At 63.2% G+C, this 22,885-nt stretch overlaps 14 protein-coding genes across 14 annotated transcripts; 8 read left to right on the top strand and 6 right to left on the bottom strand.

Moving 5' to 3' along the window:
* Window positions 1-23: 23 nt before the first annotated feature.
* OSTLU_17104 (predicted protein) lies at window positions 24-1,493 on the top strand (the record flags this gene model as incomplete). Its single annotated transcript, XM_001420122.1, has 1 exon — window positions 24-1,493. The coding sequence occupies one exon, from the start codon at window positions 24-26 to the stop codon at window positions 1,491-1,493; it is 1,470 nt and encodes a 489-aa protein (XP_001420159.1).
* A 361-nt stretch (window positions 1,494-1,854) lies between these two features.
* On the top strand, window positions 1,855-2,409 carry FBP16-1 (peptidyl-prolyl cis-trans isomerase, FKBP-type; the record flags this gene model as incomplete). Its single annotated transcript, XM_001420121.1, has 1 exon — window positions 1,855-2,409. The coding sequence occupies one exon, from the start codon at window positions 1,855-1,857 to the stop codon at window positions 2,407-2,409; it is 555 nt and encodes a 184-aa protein (XP_001420158.1).
* A 179-nt stretch (window positions 2,410-2,588) lies between these two features.
* Window positions 2,589-2,963, bottom strand: OSTLU_26182 (predicted protein; the record flags this gene model as incomplete). The annotated part of the gene is made up of 1 exon (XM_001419948.1): window positions 2,589-2,963. One exon carries the CDS (start codon window positions 2,961-2,963, stop codon window positions 2,589-2,591), a length of 375 nt encoding a protein of 124 aa, XP_001419985.1.
* Window positions 2,964-3,240: 277 nt separating this feature from the next.
* OSTLU_17102 (predicted protein) lies at window positions 3,241-6,207 on the top strand (the record flags this gene model as incomplete). The annotated part of the gene is made up of 1 exon (XM_001420120.1): window positions 3,241-6,207. One exon carries the CDS (start codon window positions 3,241-3,243, stop codon window positions 6,205-6,207), a length of 2,967 nt encoding a protein of 988 aa, XP_001420157.1.
* Window positions 6,208-6,295: 88 nt separating this feature from the next.
* Window positions 6,296-7,000, bottom strand: OSTLU_26180 (predicted protein; the record flags this gene model as incomplete). The annotated part of the gene is made up of 1 exon (XM_001419947.1): window positions 6,296-7,000. The coding sequence occupies one exon, from the start codon at window positions 6,998-7,000 to the stop codon at window positions 6,296-6,298; it is 705 nt and encodes a 234-aa protein (XP_001419984.1).
* A 573-nt stretch (window positions 7,001-7,573) lies between these two features.
* OSTLU_2933 (predicted protein) lies at window positions 7,574-8,926 on the top strand (the record flags this gene model as incomplete). The annotated part of the gene is made up of 2 exons (XM_001420119.1): window positions 7,574-8,214; window positions 8,467-8,926. Coding segments are annotated over 2 exons (1,101 nt in total), but the record flags the coding sequence as incomplete, so codon positions are not given.
* A 712-nt stretch (window positions 8,927-9,638) lies between these two features.
* Window positions 9,639-10,082, top strand: OSTLU_8413 (predicted protein; the record flags this gene model as incomplete). Its single annotated transcript, XM_001420118.1, has 1 exon — window positions 9,639-10,082. A coding segment is annotated over one exon (444 nt), but the record flags the coding sequence as incomplete, so codon positions are not given.
* Window positions 10,083-10,121: 39 nt separating this feature from the next.
* OSTLU_38108 (predicted protein) lies at window positions 10,122-11,624 on the bottom strand (the record flags this gene model as incomplete). The annotated part of the gene is made up of 1 exon (XM_001419946.1): window positions 10,122-11,624. The coding sequence occupies one exon, from the start codon at window positions 11,622-11,624 to the stop codon at window positions 10,122-10,124; it is 1,503 nt and encodes a 500-aa protein (XP_001419983.1).
* A 74-nt stretch (window positions 11,625-11,698) lies between these two features.
* On the top strand, window positions 11,699-13,629 carry OSTLU_50750 (predicted protein; the record flags this gene model as incomplete). Its single annotated transcript, XM_001420117.1, has 1 exon — window positions 11,699-13,629. One exon carries the CDS (start codon window positions 11,699-11,701, stop codon window positions 13,268-13,270), a length of 1,572 nt encoding a protein of 523 aa, XP_001420154.1. The 3' UTR covers window positions 13,271-13,629.
* Window positions 13,630-13,938: 309 nt separating this feature from the next.
* On the bottom strand, window positions 13,939-14,685 carry OSTLU_93353 (ICln family transporter: chloride ion current inducer protein I(Cln); the record flags this gene model as incomplete). The annotated part of the gene is made up of 1 exon (XM_001419945.1): window positions 13,939-14,685. The coding sequence occupies one exon, from the start codon at window positions 14,683-14,685 to the stop codon at window positions 13,939-13,941; it is 747 nt and encodes a 248-aa protein (XP_001419982.1).
* Window positions 14,686-14,728: 43 nt separating this feature from the next.
* OSTLU_26173 (predicted protein) lies at window positions 14,729-15,421 on the bottom strand (the record flags this gene model as incomplete). Its single annotated transcript, XM_001419944.1, has 2 exons — window positions 14,729-15,202; window positions 15,311-15,421. 2 exons carry the CDS (start codon window positions 15,419-15,421, stop codon window positions 14,729-14,731), a joined length of 585 nt encoding a protein of 194 aa, XP_001419981.1.
* Window positions 15,422-15,981: 560 nt separating this feature from the next.
* On the top strand, window positions 15,982-16,308 carry OSTLU_10538 (predicted protein; the record flags this gene model as incomplete). Its single annotated transcript, XM_001420116.1, has 1 exon — window positions 15,982-16,308. A coding segment is annotated over one exon (327 nt), but the record flags the coding sequence as incomplete, so codon positions are not given.
* A 254-nt stretch (window positions 16,309-16,562) lies between these two features.
* On the bottom strand, window positions 16,563-21,256 carry OSTLU_17095 (predicted protein; the record flags this gene model as incomplete). The annotated part of the gene is made up of 3 exons (XM_001419943.1): window positions 16,563-18,002; window positions 18,212-18,649; window positions 18,848-21,256. The coding sequence occupies 3 exons, from the start codon at window positions 21,254-21,256 to the stop codon at window positions 16,563-16,565; spliced, it is 4,287 nt and encodes a 1,428-aa protein (XP_001419980.1).
* A 517-nt stretch (window positions 21,257-21,773) lies between these two features.
* OSTLU_17094 (predicted protein) lies at window positions 21,774-22,745 on the top strand (the record flags this gene model as incomplete). Its single annotated transcript, XM_001420115.1, has 1 exon — window positions 21,774-22,745. One exon carries the CDS (start codon window positions 21,774-21,776, stop codon window positions 22,743-22,745), a length of 972 nt encoding a protein of 323 aa, XP_001420152.1.
* Window positions 22,746-22,885: the final 140 nt, after the last annotated feature.

Raw genomic sequence — 22,885 nt, 5'->3', positions numbered from 1 at the left:
GCGGCGCGGCGGCGATTCGCGCGATGCGGTCGGTGCGAATCGCGCGCGCGGACGCGACGCGCGCGCGCGAGGCGCGACGCGCGACGTTCGGACGGCGCGCGATCGCGTGGGCGCTCGCGATCGCGCTGGGCGCGTGCGCGGGGGCGTGCGCGGGGGCGGCGACGCGGATGGAGGGATCGGACGCGCGCGCGAGGGCGAGGGGCGACGCGCGCGACGAACCGTACGTCGGCGGAAGCCTGCTGGCGAACGTGCTGCGAGGGGACGGCGGCGTCGGAAGCGGTGATTTTGTAGACGCGCTGTGGGCGACGGCGAAGGCGCTGGCGTGCGCGAGCGCGGCGTGCGCGGTGGCGGCGATGACGGCGGAGCGAGGGGCGACGAACGGCGAGGGGAAGCGCGCGAGGGGCGAGGGAGAGAGAATCGACGGCGCGAGCGATGGCGGGCGAAGCGGTGATGGATCGCCGCGAACGCCCGAATCGCGATCGCCGAGAGGGACGCCGCGGAGTTTAGAAGAGATCGCTCGAGCGAAGGAGGCGGCGAAGGAGCGTAAACGTCGGCTTCGCGAAGAGCAAGAGCTTTTAGCGAAACGAGAGGAGCTAGAGCGCGCCGAGATCGCGCAGTTGGTCGAGGCGGAGCGCGCCAAGCGCGAGGCGGAGCGAGTCGCGGCCGAGGAGGAGAGATTAGCCATGAAGAAGCGAGAAGAGGAGGAGGCTCGCGTCGCCGAGGCGGCGGCGGCGGCCGAGCTAGAAAAACAGCGAGAGCAAGAGGTTGAGGCTCTGAAGACGAACAAACAGCAGCAACCGACGGAGAAGTCGTCCGAAACGATGACGTCGATCAAGGTGACCGCCGGTGGCGCGGAGTCGAAGAAAATACCACTCCCCGCGTCGCCTCGCAAGCAAGCGCCGGCGCCGCGGCCCAGTGGTTTGACGCTTCGAAAGATCCCAACGCCGCGCATGGCGAACGCGCCGAAACAGATCGGCGCGATCGGCGTTCGACCGCCGGTTCCGTCACCGCTGCCGCGAGATCCACCGCCGCTACCGAAAGGTCCGCCGCCCGAGTACGCGCGTCCGCCGAGCGAAATCAATCCGCCGTTGCCCCCCGTGGCGCCTCTCGGCGAAGTCCGACGCATGTCGTCGCACGCTATCGATGCGCTGCCGGCGTCGCCGAATCACTCATCCGTGCGCGTGCCGCCTGGATTTGAATCAGCGATGCCATCGACGCCCCTGTCGTCGACGTCTTTCGACGCCGCGTACGACCAGTGGGGCCTCGCCGACGGAGCTATTCAGTCCTTCTTGGCCAGCACCACGGGCACGGACGACGACCCGTTCACGTCTGCATTGAGAGTTGGAAGCGACGGCGCCAACGGCGGACGCAGCGGTTACGAAGACATCTTCGCCCCGACCACGAGCGCGCCGGCGGCGACCGCCGCCGCGCCGCCGTTGCCGCCGACGCCGCATCCAGAAATTTTGGCCGGCATGCTCGGTGACGACGCGTGAGCGACGTCGAGGAAAGAATCGAGTTGCACGCAATCACTCAAACATCCATCCATCCATCCATCCATCCATCCATCATTCGTTCACGACGAGCTACATAGAGCGCGTCCTCGTTCTGTAATGGAAACGTCACACGTCGACGCGCGACGCCCCTCGACGATCCACCATGCTCGCGTCCGCGACGACGAACGCGCCCGTCGCTCGCCCGCGAACGCGCGTCCTGCGCGCGCGCACCGCGTCGTCCGGTGTCGCGCACCGCGCGCGCGTCGGCGTCGCGCGCGCGTCAACCTCTCGCGACGACGAACGCGACGACGAACGCGCGAGCGCGAGCGCGCGCGCGACGACCTCCGCGCGACGACGCGAGATGACGCTCGCGTCGCTCGCGCTCGCGATGGCGGCGGCGGCGAGCGCGACGACGACGAACGCGGCGCGCGCGGCGTCGGACGCCGGCGACTGGAGCTCGCCGGGCTTGGCGTCGAGCGGACCCGCGGCGAAGTACGTGAAAACGCCGAGCGGTTTGGTGTACGAGGACGTCAACGAGGGCATCGGTGAACCGGCGCGCGCGGGTGACGTGGCGGTTTTTGAATACGTCATGCGCCGCGCGAATGGATATTTCATCTACGGCACCGTCGACTGCGGCATCGGATGCGGAAACGGCGACCCGTTCGAGGCAAAGTTAGGCCCGGATGGGAACTTGATCGCGGGTTTGGACGAGCTCTTGACGGGCATGAAACCGGGAGCGAAGCGCAAGGCGCTCATCAAGGCCGATTTGGGGTATAAGGACGATCCAAAGTTATCTCGATTCGCGCCGCGGCCACCCGAGTTTGGCCAACAGCGTCAGATTATTCGTCTGAGCGCGAACGACGAACCGATGGTGTTCGAGGTGAAATTGGTCAAGACGCGAGCGAACTCGCGATAGTGAGTGCTGCGGTTAAGCGTTCGTCGCGTCGCGGTGTCGTGTGCGCGGCGATCATTCGTCGCCGCGCGACGCCGCGCGAGCGGATAAGGCGTCGAAATCGCAGCGAAGAAATTGAATAACAAATCTTATTTAGTGTCGTGCCCGTCCTCGCGATCGCTCGCTCGAGCGACGCGTTTCGCCTAAAACCCATTGCGCTTTTGCATGTCGAACAACTCCGCCTCCGCTTTATCTAAAATCGAAAGCAAATAATCCTTGTTATACGCCGTGTGCTCCGAATCGTACGGCACCCCGTTCTCTCGGTTCACCGCGATTTGCACCCCAACCTTCGCCTGCGCGTTCCACGCGTTCGCGTACCCATAAAACGACTTTCCGTGATGGTACTGATACTTCGCGAACCACGCGCGGCGTTTCGTTTGAAATTCATCGATGAACGCCTCGTCCGTCTTTTCGCCTCGCAGCAGCGCGCGCGTCATGTCGATCACCTCCATCGTCTCCTCCACGAACTCCGGCGCGACGACCGCGCGCGCCCGCGGCGTGTTCACCGCCACCGGCATCGCGAGCAGCGCCGCGCCGACGCTCAGGACCGCCGCGCGTCGGCTCTTCGCCGTCGCGATCGTTTCGTCGCGTTCGTCAACCATCGATCGTCCCGCGCGCGCGACGACGCGTCGCGCGCGCGTCCTTCGCCGCGCGTCGACGCGCGTCGTCGTCGTCGTCGTCGTCGTCGTCGCGCGCGCGAGCGTCGTCATCCCGTCGTCGTCGGCACGCGTCGGTTCGCGCGCGGGTGTGTCGACGCGACACAGCGCGTCGCGTCGCGTCGCGCGAGCGCGCGCCATGGGCAAGGCCAAGGCGCGCGCCGTCGCGCGGTCGTCCGCCGCGTCGTCCGCGCCGGCGACCAAGCCGAGGCGCGGCGTCGGGTTCACGAGCGGGCCGACGAAGCATCGCACCGGGAAGACGCTCGGCGGCGGCGTGGAGTTCGCGAAGAAACGCCTGAAAGTCGGTCGAAAGGTGGCGAAACACGCGAACGAGACGGACAGCGCGGTGCGGAGCAAGCGCATACGGCTCGCGGCGCAGAATTTGCAGAGCGCGGGGGCGGGGACGAGCGGTGAGGGGACGCGGGACGAGGACGCGGCGAGCGCGCGAGGGACGCCGCTGAACGAACTGTTGAATCAGTGCGGACACTACGCGGCGAAGACGCGATGCGATGGGTTGAATGGGTTGTTGGAGGTGTGCGAGAGGTATCCGGGCGCGGTGCGAGCGAGGGCGGGGGACGCGATCGAACGCGTGGGCGAACGGTTGGCGGACGAAGCGAGAGAGGCGAGACGAGCGGCGAGGGAGTGCCTGGGGCGAGGCGTGGTGCCGGCGTTAGGGGTGGAGGGGCTGGCGCCGTTTGCGAAAACGTTGATTTTGTACGCGGGGGCGGCGCTGACGCACGTGGCGGACGATGTACGGAGGGACGCGCCCGCGGCGCTGGACGCGCTGTTGGAGGCGGCGCCGACGCTCGTGGCGGCGCACGCGCCGGCGAGCACGCTGGGGCACTTGGGCGAGCTCTTGCGGCGCGGAGACGACGGTGGCGTCGGTTCGGGGTCGTCCGTGCAGCGTGGCGTCGGATCGCAAAAGCCCGCGACGCGATTGGCGCTATTGCGAAGTTGTAGGCGCTTTTTGGAGACGCTCGCAGAGGGCGTAGGCACGACGGACGGCGATCGCGGTGGTCTTTCGTCGACCTCGTCGATGACGACGACGTTCGTTTGGGGAGAAGAGGCGCGCCGCGGCGCCGCCACGCGCTCTATCGGATCGATGTATGCGGAAAGATCGCGCCAAGCGCCGCCGAGCGTGCTCGCGGCGACGACGGCGTCCAACGACGAATCTGAAGATTCCGGGGGACGAATCACCGGTGAAAGTCGTGCTGCGGTGCGCGTGAACGCCAAACGCCTTGTAGAGTTGGCGATGTGCGTCTGGGACGACGCAGCGCAGACGTTTACGGATGAGAGAGGCGTCGACGTTGATCGCGTTCGAGTAATGGCGCAATCCATGGCGTGCGCTCGGTTAGCGCTCAGCCTCGCCGACGGTGCGGAAGAATCGGAGATGCTCGAAAACACTGATAGTGCATCGACTGCGGTGAGTGTCGTTCCGGAAATCGCGCGGCGTACTCTCGGCATGTTCCCATCGACGTCGCCGGCGAGCGTGGCGGAGAAGCAAGACATCTCGCGAACGCGCGAGGCGATGGTGGATTTGAATTTCGAGACGTGTCGGTTCTTGCTCGACGCGTCCTCATCGGTTGCTCACGAAGCACTCGCGCAGCATTTAGCGCCAGGAGTGATGGATGCGCTTCCGCACGTTCTCGCGCGCGCTTTGCAATACGTCACGTCGACGCTGCGGGGCGTCGCCCTCGACGGCGGCGCCATGGGCGAAGACGTGCCGACGCCGGATGACGCGTACGGGGACGTCTTGGCGCTCGCGCGTGACGCACTTACTTTACCGGCGTGGTGTTTCAGTGCGAGCATCACGGGTAGCGCGTGTGCAGATCTTCTCGTCGCCGTGACGGAGACTTGGGAGCGCGCCGTGGCGGATGAAGACATCGAACGCATCACGCAATGCGTCGCTTTGTTGACGGAAACTTTGCCTGAAGAAGCGCGACAAGGGTACTTTCGCGTGCCGATCGAAACCGCTGCGGGATGGGTGCGTCACATTCCTCGCGTACTGTGGGCGTTCAAGCATGAAAACCCCTCTGCGACGCAAAAGTTGCTGTCGTTGCTACACGACGTCGCGGCGAGAAATCCTCCGGGATCGCCGTTGGCTGACGTCTTATCGACGTGCGAGGCAGAAATGGCGGTGCTTTTCTTCATGGTTCCACCCGCGGGGTCACCCGAAGGCGCGAAATCGAGACCCGGTCCGTTCGCCCGCCTTCCGTTCCCGTCGCAGTGTGCGGCGGTGCGTCTCGTAGGCGTCTTGCCGACGCTCACGCCGCCGATGATTCGGGCGTTGGCCAAGATGTGTCTGGACGTTGACCGCGTGAATGAAGAACTTTGCGTCATCGCTATCGAGGCCATGCAAGCCAACGCGCTGGCGGCGCCTTTAGAGTTAACGATGTCGTTCTACGCCACTCTACTCGTCGGCGCCGCCGGGGTGAAATTTCTCGACAAGTCGAGCAAGCGCGACGTCGCGACGGTGGAACAGAAATCCTGGCTCATCGCTCGTCGAGCGATTCCGAGCGCGGCGGCCGCTTTAGTAGCGCTTAGTGATGCCGACGCGCCGTGGACCGGGGCATCTCTCGCCAGTGTGACGCTCAAGCACATGTGGAGCAGTCGAGTGGAAAAGGGCGACGTCGACGGCGCCACGCGAACGGCGAGCGGGTTCGTCGCGCTCATCGCGAGCACGGCTGAATTCGCAAGATCGGTGTCGGGTCAATCGGGTCAATCGATCGATGACGATAACGTTTCCGGCGCCATTCCAGAGATGTTCGCTTGGTTCATCTTGCGCGCTGAAGACGGCGATGGCGTTGACGTCGACGTCGCGTGGCGAGCGTTGCGCGCCGCGCCTTCGACGACGCCTGGTCCCGTCGCGAGCGCGGTCGTCGCGTCTTCCGAATCTTCCGCCGCGCTCACCGATCGCGCGTTGGCTTTCGTGAGCAAGTTGATCACGGAAACCGCCGCCGGTTCGATTGAAATTTCCAAAGACGAGTTGCGCGACGTCGTCCGATCGATTCAAAACAAAGCGTCGGCGCTCGAGGCGAACGAGTCGACGAAACGCGCGCGGGCGCTCGACGTTCATTGGAACGTCGCGTTCGGAGAGGCGATATAGCATACTATACTAGATGCGCGTGTGTGTGTAATATATTCGTGTGTATATTCCAGTGTTCGTCCGCGTTCATCGTCGGCGAGCGGCGCGATCACATGAAATCGTAATCGTCGTCCGGACTCGCGACGTCGTACTTGTAATCGTCCAAGCCCGAGTCCCCGCCCTTGGACCCGGCGTTCAAGAATTTGCCCTTACCCTTCTTCGACCCACTCGCGAGTTTTTTCGCCGCCTCGGCGTCGGACTTCTCCTTCTTCACCTTTTCCGTGCGCGTCGCCACCACCTGCGTCTCCACGTCCTTCGCCTCCGCCGCCGTCAAGTCCCGCATCGCCACTCTCAACAGCGCCTTCAACCCCGCGGTGTAAAACCCACTCTCACTCCTCGACGTCAAGTATTTATACGCGATCGCGCTCCCAAACTTCTCAAACTCCCCCTTACTCTTCGGTTCGAACTCGTCCAACTTCACCTCCGCGTCGCCGAAGAGCTCGCGCGCCGCCCTCAAATCCGCCTCCTCCACCAACCGCTGTCGTCGCGCCTTCTCCGCCACCGGATCGTCCAGCGCGTCGTCGTCGTACGCCACGCGCGTCTTCACCGCCGCCTTCGCCTTCGTCCGCGCGCTCTGCGCCGCGCGCGCCTGGGCGTCCGCCCTCGCCTTCGCCTCGCGCGCCGCGACCTCCTCCGCCGTCTCCGCGTCCTCGTCCGCGAACTTGTCCTCGGTCGCGGCTGCTCTGATTCCGACGCGCGTCAGGTCGGGGACCTCGTAGTCGTCGTCGTCCCACCCGGCGTCGTCGTCGCTCATCGTCGCGTCGTCGCCGCGACGCGCAATCGAGGGCGTCGCGCGGCGTCGCCCGAACCCTAGGGATGATTTCGGCTCTGAGCGCGCGTGATTTCGCGAAACTTACGGGTCGCGCGATGGATGCGAATCGCGAATGAATCATCAATCGTCGACGCGGCGGCGACCGCGCGGACGACGGCGTCGCGACGCGGACGCGGGACGACGCGGGACGACGCGGGACGTCGAACGGGGCGCGCGGCGACGTCGTCGGGACGACGGTGACGCGACGGAGACGGGATTCATCGACGACGCGCGGGGATTCGCGGGCGGGCGCGGGGCGGCGCGATGGCGCGCGGCGCGGTGATGGGGAGAGGCGCGACGGTCGCGAGACGGCGCGCGCGCGGTGGTGAAACGCGGGCGCGCGGGAGGGGGGGGAGATGCGCGCGGGGACGGGCGTCGGTGGTGGATACGCGGAACGACGGCGACGCGGCGGCGACGGAGACGGAGACGGAGACGGAGACGGAGACGCGCGAGGGACGCGGCGAGAGGCGAGTCGCGGTGCGAGTGAACGATTTCGAGGCGCGCGCGGATTCGGCGCCAAAGGTGGTGGTGTTTTCGGGAGGGACGGCGATGAACGTGATCGCGGTGGAGCTGAGCGAGTTGACGCAAAAGGTGACGCACGTGATACCCGTGAGCGATAACGGTGGGTCCACGAGCGAGATCGTGCGCGTGTTGGGTGGGCCCGCGGTGGGTGATCTGCGATCGCGGTGTCTGAGGGTGACGGATGAGTCCACGCCCGAGGCGGTGGCGGTCAAGGCGCTGCTCGGGCACCGTCTGCATCCGACGGATAGCGCGCTCGCTCGAGACGAGTGGTACAAGATTCAAGAGGGCGATCACGAGCTGTGGGAAGGCATCGGACAGGACTACGCGAACATCATTCGCCGGTTCTTGGTGCACTTTCATCAAGAAGTGACGTCCAAGCCGATCAAGGAGAGGTTTGATTTCGTCAACGGGTCAATCGGAAACTTCTTCTTCGCCGGCGCGCGACTATTCTTTCGCTCGATGGATGCGGCCATTTTCTTGTACTCTCGCGTCAGTCGCATTCCAGACGACACGCACATCGTGCCGTGCCTTTTGCACAAGGAAAACGAGCGCGTAAATCTCGCGGCTGAGCTCATGAACGGGACGATTCTCCGCGGGCAGAATGAAATTTCACACCCGTCCATCGACAGCAAAAAGTTTTCAAAGGAAGTCTCCATGTCATCGTCATCCGCGCGCAAGAGCCCGGACGTCGTGAGCAAAGAATTTTGGACGAAAGTTCTGGAATTGGGCGAAGTGCCGAAGACGGAGGCGCACGAGATGTGGGGCGGGTTGCAACAAAGTTCGGGAGGTTTCAAGAGCGTGCGCTCGGCGCTCGCGAGCGGCAGCCTCATCGACGCCGGCGAACTGTTGAAGTCGCGCTTCGTCGACATCGCCGACACGCCTTTAAGTGTTTGGGACGTCGATAAAGTCGTCACCGCGTATGATCCGTTGGAGTCGCCCATCAAGCGCGTCTTTTACGCCTCGAGTCTCGATCCGGCGGACGACAACTTTGAGGTGCAGCCAAAACCGAACCCCACGGTGCTGGAAAACATCACGGATTGCGACGCCATCTTGTACGGTATGGGCTCGCTCTATACCTCAATCATCCCCAACGTCGGCCTGAAAGGCATGGCGCAATGCATCGCGAGCTCCACATCCAAAAAACTTCTCATGCTCAACGGTTCGCTCGATCGCGAGACTGGCACGATGACAGCCAGCGAAATCGTTCGCGCCGTCGTCGATGCCGTCAACATGCGTTACACCGCCGCTGAAACCAACTTTGACGTCAAAGAACTGATCACCGACGTCGTATACCCCAAGAACGGAGGCATCACCGTCGACGTCGACGCGCTCGCCGCGATGGGCGTCGCCGTTCACGAGTGCGATTCCATCCCCGTCCCATCCCCCAGCGGCGCCAAAGTCGCGCATTACGACACCCGCGCTTTCGTCAACTTCCTCGCGTCCGAGCTTCTCGCTCCGTGACGTCTCACACCAGCACTTGATTCTTATTCTTCTTGTAACATCGTCGAGCCGCGCGTCGCGCCAAGGCTTCAAAAAACCCTTCATTCTCGATCGCGCCGCACTCGACGGCGCGCTGCCCCGCGCGCGCGCTCGAACGATGTCACGCAGCGCCGTGAAAACGTTCGCGACTTCCCTCGCCGCGCGCGCGCGCGCGGCGACCGCGTGCGCGTCGTCGTCGGCAACCTTTGCGACGGCGTCGCTCGAAGCCGGGAGAACGATGCCGGCCACGACGACGCGCGCGCGGACGATCGGCGTCGGCGCGGACGCGCGAACGCGTGATCACAACCGTCGTGACGCGTTCGCGGGCGCGCGACGGGGATTCGCGGCGTCGAGCGACGCGGGTGCGAGCTCGAGCTCGAGCTCAGGCGGTCGGGACGGCGACGAAGACGAAGACGAGGCGCTGCGGCGACAGTACGAGGCGCTGTTCGAACGATTCGAAAACGCGCCGAATAAACGAAAGCGATTCTTACTGAATTTAGCGCTGAAAGGACGCGTGGACGCGGACGTTGGTGGAGATGGTGGGGACGAAAACGAGGGCGGACGCCAGCGGCGAGCGCTCCAGACGCGCGTCATCGACGTCAACAGGACGACAAAGGTAACCAAGGGAGGCGATTTGACGAATTTCACCGCCATGGTGGTCGTGGGGAACGGTGATGGCGTCATCGGGTTCGCCACGGGTAAAGGCGCGGATGTGGGGATGGCGATCGATAAGGCGTATCGCAAGGCGGCGAGGTCGTTGACGTACGTGCAACGCTTCGAGGATCACACGATTTATCACGAGGTGAGGGGAAAATACTGTAAGACGATTTGCGTGATGTTACCCGCGCCGAGCGGAGACGGGATCGTGGCGAACGACACCGTGGAGGCGATTTGCACGCTGGCGGGTATTAAAAACATCAAAGCGAAGATTCACGGCAGTCACCATCCGCACAACACCGTGCGTGCCGTGTTTGCGGCTTTAGAAGCGGTGGAATCTCCCGAAGACGTCGCCAGGCGCACGGGTTCGATGATCTACAGAGTTCAATAGATTGAATAAAAATGACTACATTTCAGCAGCGAGGACTCGCTCGAACCGCTCTAAAAACACCCCCGCGTGCGCCGAAGTAAACAAGAGCCCCGGACGCGCGCGAATGGTCGCCGAGCCGCACCCGCCGATGTCGACACCTTTTTGCAAGAGTGCGTGCAACAGCGCGTCCCTGCGCGCGGATGTATCGCAATCGATGGCGACAAGCGTGCCCACGCCCCGCGCATTGGCGAGAATGCTCGGATATTTCTCCTGTAACTCGCGCAACCCATTCAAGAGCGTCTCGCCGGCGGATTTCACGACGTCCAATAAATGATGCTCTTCTATGCAATCGAGGACAACCTCGAGCTGAATGAGCTTTGCTGGATCACCCATCCACGTGTTGAAGATGCGGTACGGGAGCTCGGGCGCGAGATCCGCGGCCGCGTAGAATCCCGCGATTTGCATTTTTTTGCTAAACGTCACAATGTCCGGCGGATGTTCTAATCCCCAAGCTTCGTGCGCCCAAAACGTCCCACTCGATCCACACCCAGTCTGCACCTCATCGACGATCATGCGGACGTTTTCTCTCTTCGTCAAAGCGCGAAGCTTTCGGAAAAAATCCGCGCTCGCGTGATTATCGCCGCCCTCCGCTTGCATGGGCTCGACGATCACCGCGACGACGTCTCGATCTCGCGTCAACGCCTTCTCGACTTCAGCGAGACACCGCGCCTCCTCTTCGGCGTTTTCTCGCTCAAATTTATCCAGTGGGTACTTTAATTTCGGAAACGGGCACGACGGCCAGTCAAACGTCGGGAAATCAAGCTTGTGAATCCACTTTGTGTGCGTCAGCGACAGACACGCCGCCGTCCGTCCGTGAAACGCACCATCGAACGACAAAACTTTAAATCCCGGCGACCCGGGCGCTTGATTCGTCAGACAGCTCACCTTTTCTTCCTCGCTTATCTCGCGTCCGCCCCGCCGCGCGTTCGCCGCGCTTATGAATACCGCCTTCATCGCGTGTTCGTTCGCGCACGCCCCGCACGCCATCGTCGTCGCGCGCGTCAACCCTTTCGGCGCCACTCGCATGAGCGTTCGCGCCACTCTGTCGTCCCATCCGATCGGTGGGTTATTCCCCAGCGCCGGTCGGTGCGCGAGAATCCCCACGTTCGCTTCGTCTCGCATCGCCGCGAGCATCTTTTCGTGGTTGTATCCCACCGGCAGCGACGCGATGTGCGCGTACAGGTCCAGCACCGCGTTCCCATCCGCGTCGACGACGTAATTCCCGCGCGAAGCGTCGACGTCGACGAAGTATCGTATCGACCCCACGTCCGCGTGCGCGCTGAGCGCTTCCACGGCGCGTCGCGACGCCGGTCCCGGGATGGGCGTCCGCACCACCGGGGCGGCTGGTTCACCGTTCGACGTCCCCGCGCGCGACGACGACGACGACGCGCGCGTCGACGCGCGCGCGTCGCGCGACGCGCGCGAAATCGCCTCGCGCGCGCGTCGTCGCGCGCATCGCTCGAGCGCGCGCGCGAGCATCGCGGCCGACAGTGCGGCGGTGCGCTTTTTCACTTTTTCGCGAAAAGTGTCCCGACACTCGCGCGCGCGCGACGATGGCCGCGCCGCCGCCGGGACGATGCGGACGGGTGGAACAATTTATTAATAACGCGTGGGTGCGCGCGCCGCAGGCTGCGGCGCAGGCGCAGGCGCTCGGCGGTGCCGCGAGGACGCTGCCGGTGGTGAACCCGCACGACAATAAAAACATCGGTGCCGTCGGTGCGGGCGATCGCGCGATGATCGACGACGCGGTGCGGGCGGCGCGCAAGGGATATAAGGTGTGGAGCGCCACGCCGGGGCGCGAAAGGTCGCGGGTGCTGCGGGGGATTGCGAGAGGGATCGAACGGCGGAAACGCGCGCTCGCCGAGCTGGAGACGCTGGACGCGGGGAAGCCGATCGAGGAGAGCGAGTGGGATATCGATGATGTCAGCGCGTGCTTTGATTATTACGCCGATCGGTGCGATGAAGTGTTCGGGGATAAGGCGTACGCGGAGGAGGATGTGAAGTTACCCATGGACGAGTTCGCGGGACGGTTGCGACGCGAGGCGCTGGGGGTGATCGGTTTGATCACGCCTTGGAACTATCCGTTGCTCATGGCGACGTGGAAAGTCGCGCCCGCGCTCGCGAGTGGATGTGCGGTGGTGCTGAAACCGAGTGAGCTCGCGAGCTTGACGTGTCAGGTGTTGGGGGACGTGTGCGTCGAAGCAGGGTTGCCGCCGGGGGCGTTCAACGTAGTCACGGGGCGAGGCGACGAGGCTGGCGCTGCGCTGTGCGCACACAAGGGTGTGGATAAAATATCGTTCACTGGCTCGTTGCAAACCGGCCGCATCATCATGAGCGCGTGCGCGAAAGATGTCAAGCCCGTATCGTTGGAATTGGGCGGCAAGAGCGCGTTGGTCATTTTCGACGACTGCGATTTGGAAAAGGCGGTGGAGTGGGCTCTGTTTGGGTGTTTCTGGACGAATGGTCAGATCTGCAGCGCGACGTCGCGCGTCTTCATTCACGAGCGCATTCGAGAGAAGTTCTTAGCGCGTCTCAAGGAGGCTGCGGAAGCCATTCCGTACGGCAACCCACTCGTCAAGGGGTGTCGCCTCGGCCCGCTCGTGAGCGAAGGGCAGTACAAAAAGGTGATGAAAATGGTCGAACGCGCGAAGCGCAAGGGATACACGCTTTTGACGGGCGGCAAGAAACCGAGCGATCCGGACTGTCGAGAGGGGTTCTATCTCGAACCCACGGTATTCGTCGACGTCCCTATGGATGCGGAAGTGTGGCGAGAAGAAATTTTTGGCCCGGTGATGTGCGTCAAGACGTTCGCCTCTGAAACGGAAGTCGTGGCGATGGCGAACGATTCCGATTACGCCTTAGCCGCGGCGGTGATCACAGACGACTTAGCGCGACGCGAGCGTATGACTGCCGCGTTTGACACCGGGATCGTGTGGGTGAATTGCTCGCAACCCTGCTTCGCTCAGCTCCCGTGGGGCGGTCGCAAGCGAAGCGGATTCGGTCGCGACCTCGGCGCGAACGGCATGGACAAGTACTTGCACCAAAAGCAAGTCGTCACCTACGTGTCCGAAGACCCGTTCGCGTGGTACCCCATGTTCGACGCCAAGCCGAACAGCAAGCTGTAGCGCGTGTACTATCGTCGTCGATGAGTGAATGAATAAATATGTATTTCAAGATTTCAACGCGAGCGTCGAGCGCTCCTTCGCCCTCCGGCGACTCAACTCGTTCGTCTCGACGCCTCACGGCGGCAACGCCGCGGTAATTTGCACCTCAACCAACAATTCAGGTCGCGCCAACTCGCTCTGCACGCACGCCCGCGTGGGTTTATTATCCGGATCGATCCACGCGTTGTACACGGCGTTGAACTCGGGCGCGTCTTTGATGTCCCGCAGCCAGCACATCGAGGTCAATATTCGCGACTTATCCGTCCCCGCCATCGCGAGCAGTTTGTCAAACTTTTCCAGCGTTTCGATCGTTTGTTCTCGCACCGTGGTCGTGGTCAATCCAACCTGTCCGCTGCAGTAGACGATGCCGTTGTGCACGACCACCTGACTCATGCGAGGGTCATCGGTGCCCAAGCGTTGGATGTCCGAGGCGTGCATGCGCGTCGTCCGTCGAGCCGCGGGCTCGGAATCGGTGCGTCGCGATGCCTTGCGTCCGACGACGACGCGAGGGCGCGAGAGCGCGCGCGAGACGGTCGCGAGAGACATTGTGAGGCGAGAAGCGCGAGTCGCGGGGCGAGGGGCGACGGCGCGAGCGAGCGACGTCGGCTCGTTACATACGTCGACCGACTTTAATCCTCGAAACGACCCGGGTCGCGCTTCATCAACGCCTCGACCTCGTCGTCCACGACGAGGAGCTTATCTAATCGCTCGAGCGCGGCTTCGCGCGCGTGCGCCTCGTCGTCGTCTTCAAGGAATTCGTCGTCGTCGTCGTCGTCGTCGAATCGCTCGGCGTCGGGATCCGGGTTCAATAACGACCCCTCGCTCATCGCGCGATAGATCTCCTCCAGCGTCGTCGCGTCTTTCGGGACGAAGCGCACGTGCGCCGTCACCGGGTCGTCCTCGTCGTAGGGCTCGTCGTCGTTCGCGTCGTCGGCGTTCGTCGTCGTCGACGCGCTCGGCGCGTCGGCGCCGCCGTCAATCTGACAATACACGCACCCGCCGCTTCCGTAGCGATCGTCCTCGCGCGAGATCGCGTGCAGCGCGAGACAGCGATACTCGCACGCGTACGCCGACGTCGACGTCGGGTCTCGCGGGACGAAGGCGACGCGCGCGTCGGTGATGTATAATTCACCCGGAATCGCGCTCGACGCCGGGTCGTCGTCGCCGATCGTCATCGCGGCGTCGCAGGACAAGACGCATCGCTCGTCGTCGTGTAAACGCAGCGCGCGTCGATCGTCGAGCGCGTTCGCGCGCGCGCGCAAACCTTCGGGAGGGGCGCGGAACATGTCGCGCGAGTCGCGATGTGCGGCGTCGACGACGTCGACGGACGCCGCGACGCGAACGTCGCGCGCGGTGGCTACGATTCGATGGTACATCGTGATTACAAAGAATGCGCGCGTCGCGCGCTCGACCCACGGTTCACGACCGCCGACCGCCGGTGAAGAAGAGCGAGTACGCGCCGTCGCCGATGAACTTCGCGTGTCGCCGCATGTTGGCTGAAATTTTCCCCGCGCTCCTGTTGAACCGCTCCAACGCCGCGCTCGCGCCGAGCTCGCGTTCGCGCGTCTCCCTGATCTCCCGCGCGCCGACGCGCTTTCGCATCGCCGCGTCCGTCGCGTCGTCTTCGCTCGCGTCGCCGTCGCCGCGCCGCGCCGCGCGTTCGTCCACTCTCTCCGCGACGAGCACCTCCAGCCCTTGGCACACCGGGAACTCCGTCCCGCGCTTGCGCTCCTCCAGCGTGGGCGCGCGTCGTCCCTCGGCGTAGAAGGGCACCGCGCGCGCGCTTCGTCCCAGGCACGCGTACCGATACCGTCCGACGACGTCCCCCGTGCGCAGCGTCCGCCGCTCTTCGCGCAGCGCCGCGTCTCGCCGGCGCGTGAATCCGTAGCACGTCTGCGGGCGTCGGCGCGCTCGTCAGTCGCGCGCGTCGGTCGATTCGCCGTCGATTCGCGTCGACGGAAGATTCGCGGATTCGGAAGATTCGCGTCGCGCGTCGCGCACCGGCGTCGCGCGTCGACTCTCGCGCGCGTCGTCGAACGTCGTCACCCCCACGCACGTGCGCGTCGATGACCCGCCGCCGTCGTCGCGCGCGCGCGCTCCGGTGGTCGACATGGAGTGCCGCGCGCGAGGGCGTCGCCGCACATCGCGACGCGATCGATCGCGCGCGATGAGCGAGGACGCCGCGAACGAGGTGCGCGAACGGACGCTCGCGACGCGCGACGACCGCGCGACGACCCGGTGACGCGCGCGCGCGACGACGCGCGACGAGGGACTGACGAAGGCGCGATCTGAATGCATGTCGACAGACGGCGCCGCCGACGACGACGCCGATCTTCGGCGCGGCGTTCGCGCAGGGAGGGTTCGGCGCCGCGGCCGCGGGCGGAGGTTTCGATCCGTCGAAGTTCGCGTCGAAGGAGGCGCCGAAGGCGGAGGAAAAGACCGGGAACGATGACGAGGAGGGGGACGACGACGTCGAGGCGGAGTGCAAGGCGGAGTTTAAACCCGTGGTGAAGCTGGAGATCGTGGAGGGCGCGGAGGCGACGACCACGGGGGAGGAGGACGAAGATATTTTGTTCGAAGCGTACGTGCGAGACGAAGCGAACGGACGCGAGGCGTGGGATGGAGAGATGGGACGCGCGACGCGAGGATGGAGGACTGACGACGAGAACGACGACGCGCGACGCAGCAAGGTGAAATCGTACCGGTTCACCGACGGCGAATGGAAGGAACGAGGACTCGGTCCGATTAAACTTCTCGAGCACAAGACGTCTAAAAAGATTCGCGTGCTCATGCGCCGGGATAAAACGCTGAAGATTTGCGCCAACTTTTACGTGCAACAAGAATCCAAGGTGGCGGAGCACGCGGCGAGCGAAAAGGCGTGCGTGTTCACCACGGTGGATTGCTCGGACGGCGACGAACGCCCGGAGCTTTACAACATGTGCATCAAGTTCGGAAGCGCGGAAAAGTGCGAACTCTTCACGGCGGCGTTCAATGACGCCCAAAAGAAGATGGCGGCGCTTCCGGCGGAAGAGGGCGAAGCCGAGGCCGCCGAGGAAAAGGCGCAAGTCGCCGAAGAAGCGGACGCGCTCGCGGACGCTTTGACCGCGACCAAGGTCGAGGAAAAGAAAGATGAAGAGTAAACACCGACGTTGATTAGCTTATGATGTCGAATATCAAACACACAACATCCGATTTAAATCATACACGGTTTTATTTTTCTCAACGCCCCGTCGCGAGGGCTTTGTCTACTCGTCTACGAAGAAAGCAAGCGGCGGCCGAACGTGTCGAAAGCGGCGGCGAGTTCCTCGGCGTTCGCGCGAATAACCTCATTCGGACACTGCATTCGTCGGCTTTCCGAGGCGTAGCTCACGCACAAGTCGCCGATCGCCGCGCGCACGTGGCCTCCGGTGGCGTACGCTCTCGGTTCGCCGTACGCCGTCGCCTTGGGCACGAGCGACTGGTCCCAAAGCTGGAGCACAAAGTACACCGATCTGAGCAAGCGGAGGCGCAAACGCGGGGTTTGTAACGCATCCACTTTCGACAGACGCTTATCGTGCATGCGTTGGGCCGGGGTCGCGAGCAAGCGGTCGTACGCTCGTTGCACGGGCTCTGCGAGTCCTTTGCACGCGACGACGAGCGCGTCCGCGACTTCGCTCGTGTCATACTCATCGTCGACGTGCGCTTCGACTGCGACATCGGGAACACCCCACAGTCCTGCCGCCATGAGCTCCAAACGCAAAGCCACGTGAATGACCGGAAACGCGACGTCCGATGGGAACAACTTCACGCCCAACGCGCGAACCACGAGGCAGGCTTCCCGCAGGCACGTCGCGGCGCTCGGCGCGCGAGACGCGGCTTGTAAGAGGAGCTTATCCCATAAGTCACACACAATCTCGCCATCCGGATCGTGGTATTGCGAGAAGTGCACCATTTCGAGGCAGATGTCCCACAACTCACACGGCTTGGCGAAGTCGTTGTACAAGTCGCTCAGTTGCTTCAACTCGCGCTCCAATTCGTACACAAACGCCTCCTCCGGAGCGTTCGACGATCCGGTGGCGCGTGCTTGACGGGAGCGCTCTATGCACACGCCCAGCACTCGCCGCTGCATGTCGAGCAATTTGATTTTGCTGTCGACGTTTTCGCAAAACGACGTGTCCAAACCATTGGTCAATCCCCCGTCGACCGACTTTCTGGCGTGCATGAGCGCGCGCTCAAACAAAGCCATGCGCTGGTCCAAACTGAACGTTTCGTCGTTCGCGCATCGACGCTCCGCTAACGAGCAATCGACCTGTGCCGCCAATCCAAACAGACTTCGGGCGGCGTACAACTGCGCCAAGAGATCGAGATGTCTCGCCTCATCCGGCGTGAGCGCGCCGCCTTGTTGCGCAGACGTCAACGCGCTCTTGTTCACCAAGTACGGTTCCAACATAGCCGCGGGTAGCGATAAAAGCATGGCGTCGCGTCTCACTGCAATCAGCTCCGCAAATACGCGGTGCATGAAATCTTGTGAGTCAGCTCCAGACACTCGTTGAAGCTGCTCTAGAATCTTCACGAGACCTCGTTCACGAATGTCCTCGGGAAGTTCTTCCGCCGCGACGCGACTCAGCGAACCTGGTTCAGCGTCCGCATCAGCCCTTCCAGTCGCAAGCGCCCGAATCGTGGTACACGTGACTTCAAAGCACGATTGGAGATCCTATAATGCGGTAAAAATTTGTCGTCAGTAAGAGATTTTCGCGATCCCGTCGTGACTCGAGCCGAGAATGATTCGCCGTCGCTCAGGCTTAGATGTTCTGTAGTTTTTAATCATCACGGCACGCCCGGCGGTAAGCCGAACGTTCACGTATCAGATTCGTCTTCATCGCAACGAAGTTCTTTCGAGATTTGAGGTCAAGATAAACTTACCACCATGTCCACATTCGGTTGCGAATGCATCGTAAAACGAGCTTCCTCTGCGCGCGCCTCGAGCGCCGCCGCCGCCGCGAGGGGCACAGCGGTGACGCCATGAAACGCGCGAAGATCGACAAGTTCAGCACAAACGGCCGATAAGTCTCCAGAAGTCGGCACCTTCATGAATAAAGCGATCGCATCGTTCACGTATTGGTCGCGCAAGACGTTTTCCTTTCTCGCGCGCGCGTCGCGCGCCAACTGCAACAAGTCTCTGGCGTGGTAAAATGTCCTCGAATCTGCGCCGAAAAAGTCTGGGCATCCCTTTTGGAGCTCCGCAGCTAATTCCTCGGCGCTGTGACGAGCGTGAGACATTATGTGAGACATCATCGCTTCGATGAGCGCACCCGCCAAACGCGCCCCGTGCGTCGTCGAAACCAACTTCTTCAAGGTGAGCTGTCGCAGTGTAAAACAAAAAGTCAGTCGAAAGTCTCAGAAGAACACAGCGCGGAAAAGTAAAAGTGGACGCTCAGTGGAAGGGCACCATATGAGTTGTCATCACTGTGAATCAGGGGATTGACAGATTGATATATGGGAAATCATCATCGCGCAGGCAAAAAAGAAAAGACGAGGCGTAGGAGCGCGGAAACGTACCTGTGACAGCTCCTTGCGAATCGCCGAGGGAAGCATGTCGGCCACTCGTGAGAAACGTTCATCAGTGATGATGATTCTAATGAGAGACAAAGCCTGCGCCGTGCGGCTCACCAAGGCGGAGAGGGCCGAGAGACTGCGCTCTTCTTCCTGGAGTGCCGTGAGTTCGCTGCCGGATGAACGCACTCGACGCCGCTTCGTCTGCGACATCGTGGCGCCGCTGCTAATGCGCGGTCTACGCTGCTTCAAGAAAGTCACCAACGGCATCAAGCGATCGTGCAAATTCTTGAGCAACGTCGGATCCAAGGAGCATCTGAGCGCCGGTTCTTCACTCATGTACCGAGCTGCCGCTTGCACCGCGCCGAGCGCTTTGTTCGCGATCTTCATCGCCGGCGATAGCGGTCGCGAGTTGCCGTTCAAATTCGTTTGAACGGGCGCGCGAACGGGCACAATGATCGCTCGTTCCCACGTGCTAGACATTATGCGAGCCGTGAACAAGTACAGTCCACGCTGCGCCGACGAAAAAGTCAGCACCGGTTGCACGATCGCACGCCCCATGTTGAAAGATCCACCATTATTCTCTTGATTTTGCGCGTAGCTATCCTCCACGATGCTCGGCTCGCCGGTGAGACGCGGGTCGTCAAAGGCCCGCTTCGCGGCGAGGATCACGGCGTTGGATTCGGATCCCGAAACAGATAACGCGACGCACATTGCCGCAGCTTCAATCGGTCCGTAACTCTTAAAGAACTCCTCGATTTGTTCCGGAATGTTCTTTTCAAGAACACTTCTCAACGTGTCAATCGGGCGCGCCTTCTCGAATCGAACCAACCCGGCGTTGGTCATCAACACAAACGTTCTTCTCGGGCACATGTATTGCGTGACGAGCTCAGAGAGTAGTCCCGTCGATTTTACACGTGCTTCTGGAAGCGTCCCCGTGGGGTATGGCGGATCGATCGCGTCCTGTACGCTCTTTGGCATAGGAATCTCACCGAGCGATCCGAGACTCGACGCGCAGCGCCCTTCAAGTTGTTCCAAGGTGACGACTTCGCGCAAACCGCGAGTGCCGCTTCCCGAGCTCGGTGGGGGCGTCGGCGGCGGCAACTGCAAGTGTGGGGGTAGCGCCAGGTCGCGGTTTGAAAGTATCAATCGCGCGTCAGAGTCGTTCGGCGTCGCGTCCGACAGTAACAAAACGCCGCTGCTGTAAAACCCGGCTTCAATTTCCAAGGCCCTCGACGTGGTGTTCAAGAGCGCCTGCGCCGTCGTCATACCGCGCTGATTTCCTCCTTGCGGCGGCGGGTCGCGTTGTTCGACCACGGACAGTCGCGAAGGCCCTTGTCGAGAGCTACCCGTACCCGAGGCGACGCCGTACGAGTACCCGCGCGACGGCGGAAGAGCGGTGAGGTAAATGCGTCTTCCATCCGCGCAAATCGCCACCAACGTCACGACGGACGACTCCTCCGGATGCACCAATGCGACGTGCACTAACTTCGCCCCTTTCTTCACCGATGACGTCGCCGATGCAAACAGAGACCCTTGACCGCGAGCCTGCGCGGCGAGTTGCGCGACGTTTTTAACCTCGGCGACTTTTCTCGGCGCGTCCTTCGCCGCGGCGCCGACGTCGTACACAACCACCACGCCTTGTTCGCTGCGCGTGTACAAAATCCCGCGCTTGGCGTCCACGACGACTTGTTTCAAAGCGTCCGAGCCCTTCAATCGCAGCACCGAAGGCAACAGCGAGGACAAGTTTTGACTGTGTCGCACCTTTTTGCATCGCTTGCTGTGCCACGTGTCGCTCTGCGCGTACACGAGTTCATAAAGCGCTTCGTCCGCACCGGCTAAGAAGATCCTACCCTCCGGCGTAGACGTGATGTCGTTCATGATGGTCGCGTCCGTCGGGCACGAGTACTGCAGCGGATGCAGCGTGAGCTCGCGTCCGTCGTCCTCCAAGCACACCCCCACCATGACGAGCTCCACCGTCGTCGCGATGACGAGCACGTACGAGATCGCCTCTAAAAACACCCCACTCTTCGGTTTCACCAACCCCACCGCCACGATCGCTTGCTCTTCGCCGCTGTACTCCACCGGCACGTCGTCCGCGACGTCCAACCTCCACAAAAACAACGCGTTGTCCACGCTCGCCCACGCGCGCGAAATCTCCGGCAGCACCCCGCAAAAGCACACCGACTGCCGCGTGTTGTACCGCTCCAGCACCACCCCCGGCAGTTCCTCCTTCTTCATACCCACCACATCGCTCGGCCATCCCGCGTTTTGAAACGAATACGCCTCCCGAGGCGCCTCTCGAAGCAGTTCCACCAAGTCGGCTTGCTCGGCGTCCGCCGCGAGCTTCGACACCGTCTTCGCCGCCGTCTCCATCGCCTCTCGCGCGTCTGCGTCCCGATCGCGCGTCCGCATCGCGCGCATCGCGTCAGTCTCACCGTTCCTCGCCCTCGCGCCTCGATCGCGCGCGCGTCCTCGACGTTTCGCGCGCGAATCATTTCAAATCGCGCGTCCTCGTCGAATCGTCCCAATCCGTCGCCCTCGCGTCGTCGTCGCGTCCGCGATCGCGCGTCTCCGCGCACCTCCGCTCGTCTCCGCGCGTTGGCTCGCGCCGCGCGGCGACGTCGACATCGCGCGCGAAGGAACGCCGCGCGCGAATCCAATCCAATCCCGCGCGCGGCTCTGCGGCGCCGACCGACGACGGATTCGATCCGCGCCGCGCGCGACGGCCGCGACGTCGCGCGCGCGGTTCCGCGCGCGACGCCGCGCGCGGAAAAAATACGCGCGTCCGTCGCGCGCGCCGCGCGTCGCGTCGCGCGCCGCGCCGCGCGTCGACGGACGCGCGTCCCCCGGAGGCGACCGGCGGCGGCGACGCGACGCCGCGCGACAGAGCGCGACGCGACGGCGCGCGACGGCGCGAGACGCGCGCGCCATGGACGACGACGACGACGACGCGCTGAGCGACGACCGCGAGTGGTCGCTGGGCTTTCTCGAGCGCGCGCGACGGGACGACGACCTCGAGGCGTGGCGGTTTCCGAGCAAGGCGGGCGGCGCGCCGGCGTGGATGGATCCCGTGCGCGTGCCGCGGGCGAGCGCGCTGGAGACGAACGAGGGGGAGCGAATGGCGTTTTTGTGCCAGGTGTACGCGCCGGTGGACGCGGAGGCGAGCGCGTTTCATCGGACGGTGTACGTGTTCGTGAACGGGACGCGAGGGGGCGAGACGCACGCGAGGGGCGGCGCGCGGGCGTTCAGGGGACAGCTTCCGAGGGCGAACGCGTTCTACGGGTGGGATCCGGTGGCGGAGGGAGAAGCGGGGCGCGCGCTGACGGCGGAGGAGACGGCGACGCGGCGCGCGAGGTGCGATTGGTGGGACGCGAGCGCGGCGGCGACGAAGACGTATCCAGAGTACGAGTTGGTGGTGGAGACGGAGGAGCGAGGGGAGGGAGACGCGATGGGGGGAGTGGAGTGCGTGGATGGTGACGTGGGGGGGGACATGACCGCGGAAGAGATCGACGCGATCGAGGCTGCGGTGGTCGATGAGGATATGGAGCAGTTGGCGACGTTTCACGTCATGCTGAAGAACGACCCGGAGCAGGTGTTGAGGTATTGCCCGGAGCCCGGGGCGAAGCCGCTGTGGCCGTCGGTGACGCACGCGCCGAATACGGATAACATTCCGCACTGCGAACGGTGCGGCGCGCCGAGAAAATTTGAGTTTCAGATTTTGCCCACAATCATCAGTCAGCTCGGCGTCGACGCCGAGAGCGACTCCGCGCTCGATTTTGGGTCAATCGCCGTGTACACGTGTTCGAAGTCGTGCGCACCCGTGGCGTGTGATGAGGGAGATGATCGCACGGGGGCGTACGCGGAGGAGTATGTATTGGTGCATCCGCCGCTGAATCAGTGACGCGTAGTAGCTTAGAATGATTAATGTGACATTGCAAATGAATTTGACGGGTGTGGCGGTGCGTGCGAGCTTGTGAGCGAGCGAGCGAGCTGTTTATCCTTGATCGAAAGATTGATAAATGGTACACCGTGCACAATTTG

This window comes from Ostreococcus lucimarinus, chromosome 10, assembly GCF_000092065.1.
Source record: "Ostreococcus lucimarinus CCE9901 chromosome 10, complete sequence".
Taxonomy (NCBI): domain Eukaryota; kingdom Viridiplantae; phylum Chlorophyta; class Mamiellophyceae; order Mamiellales; family Bathycoccaceae; genus Ostreococcus; species Ostreococcus sp. 'lucimarinus'.
This window is presented reverse-complemented; position numbering and strand designations above follow the sequence as displayed.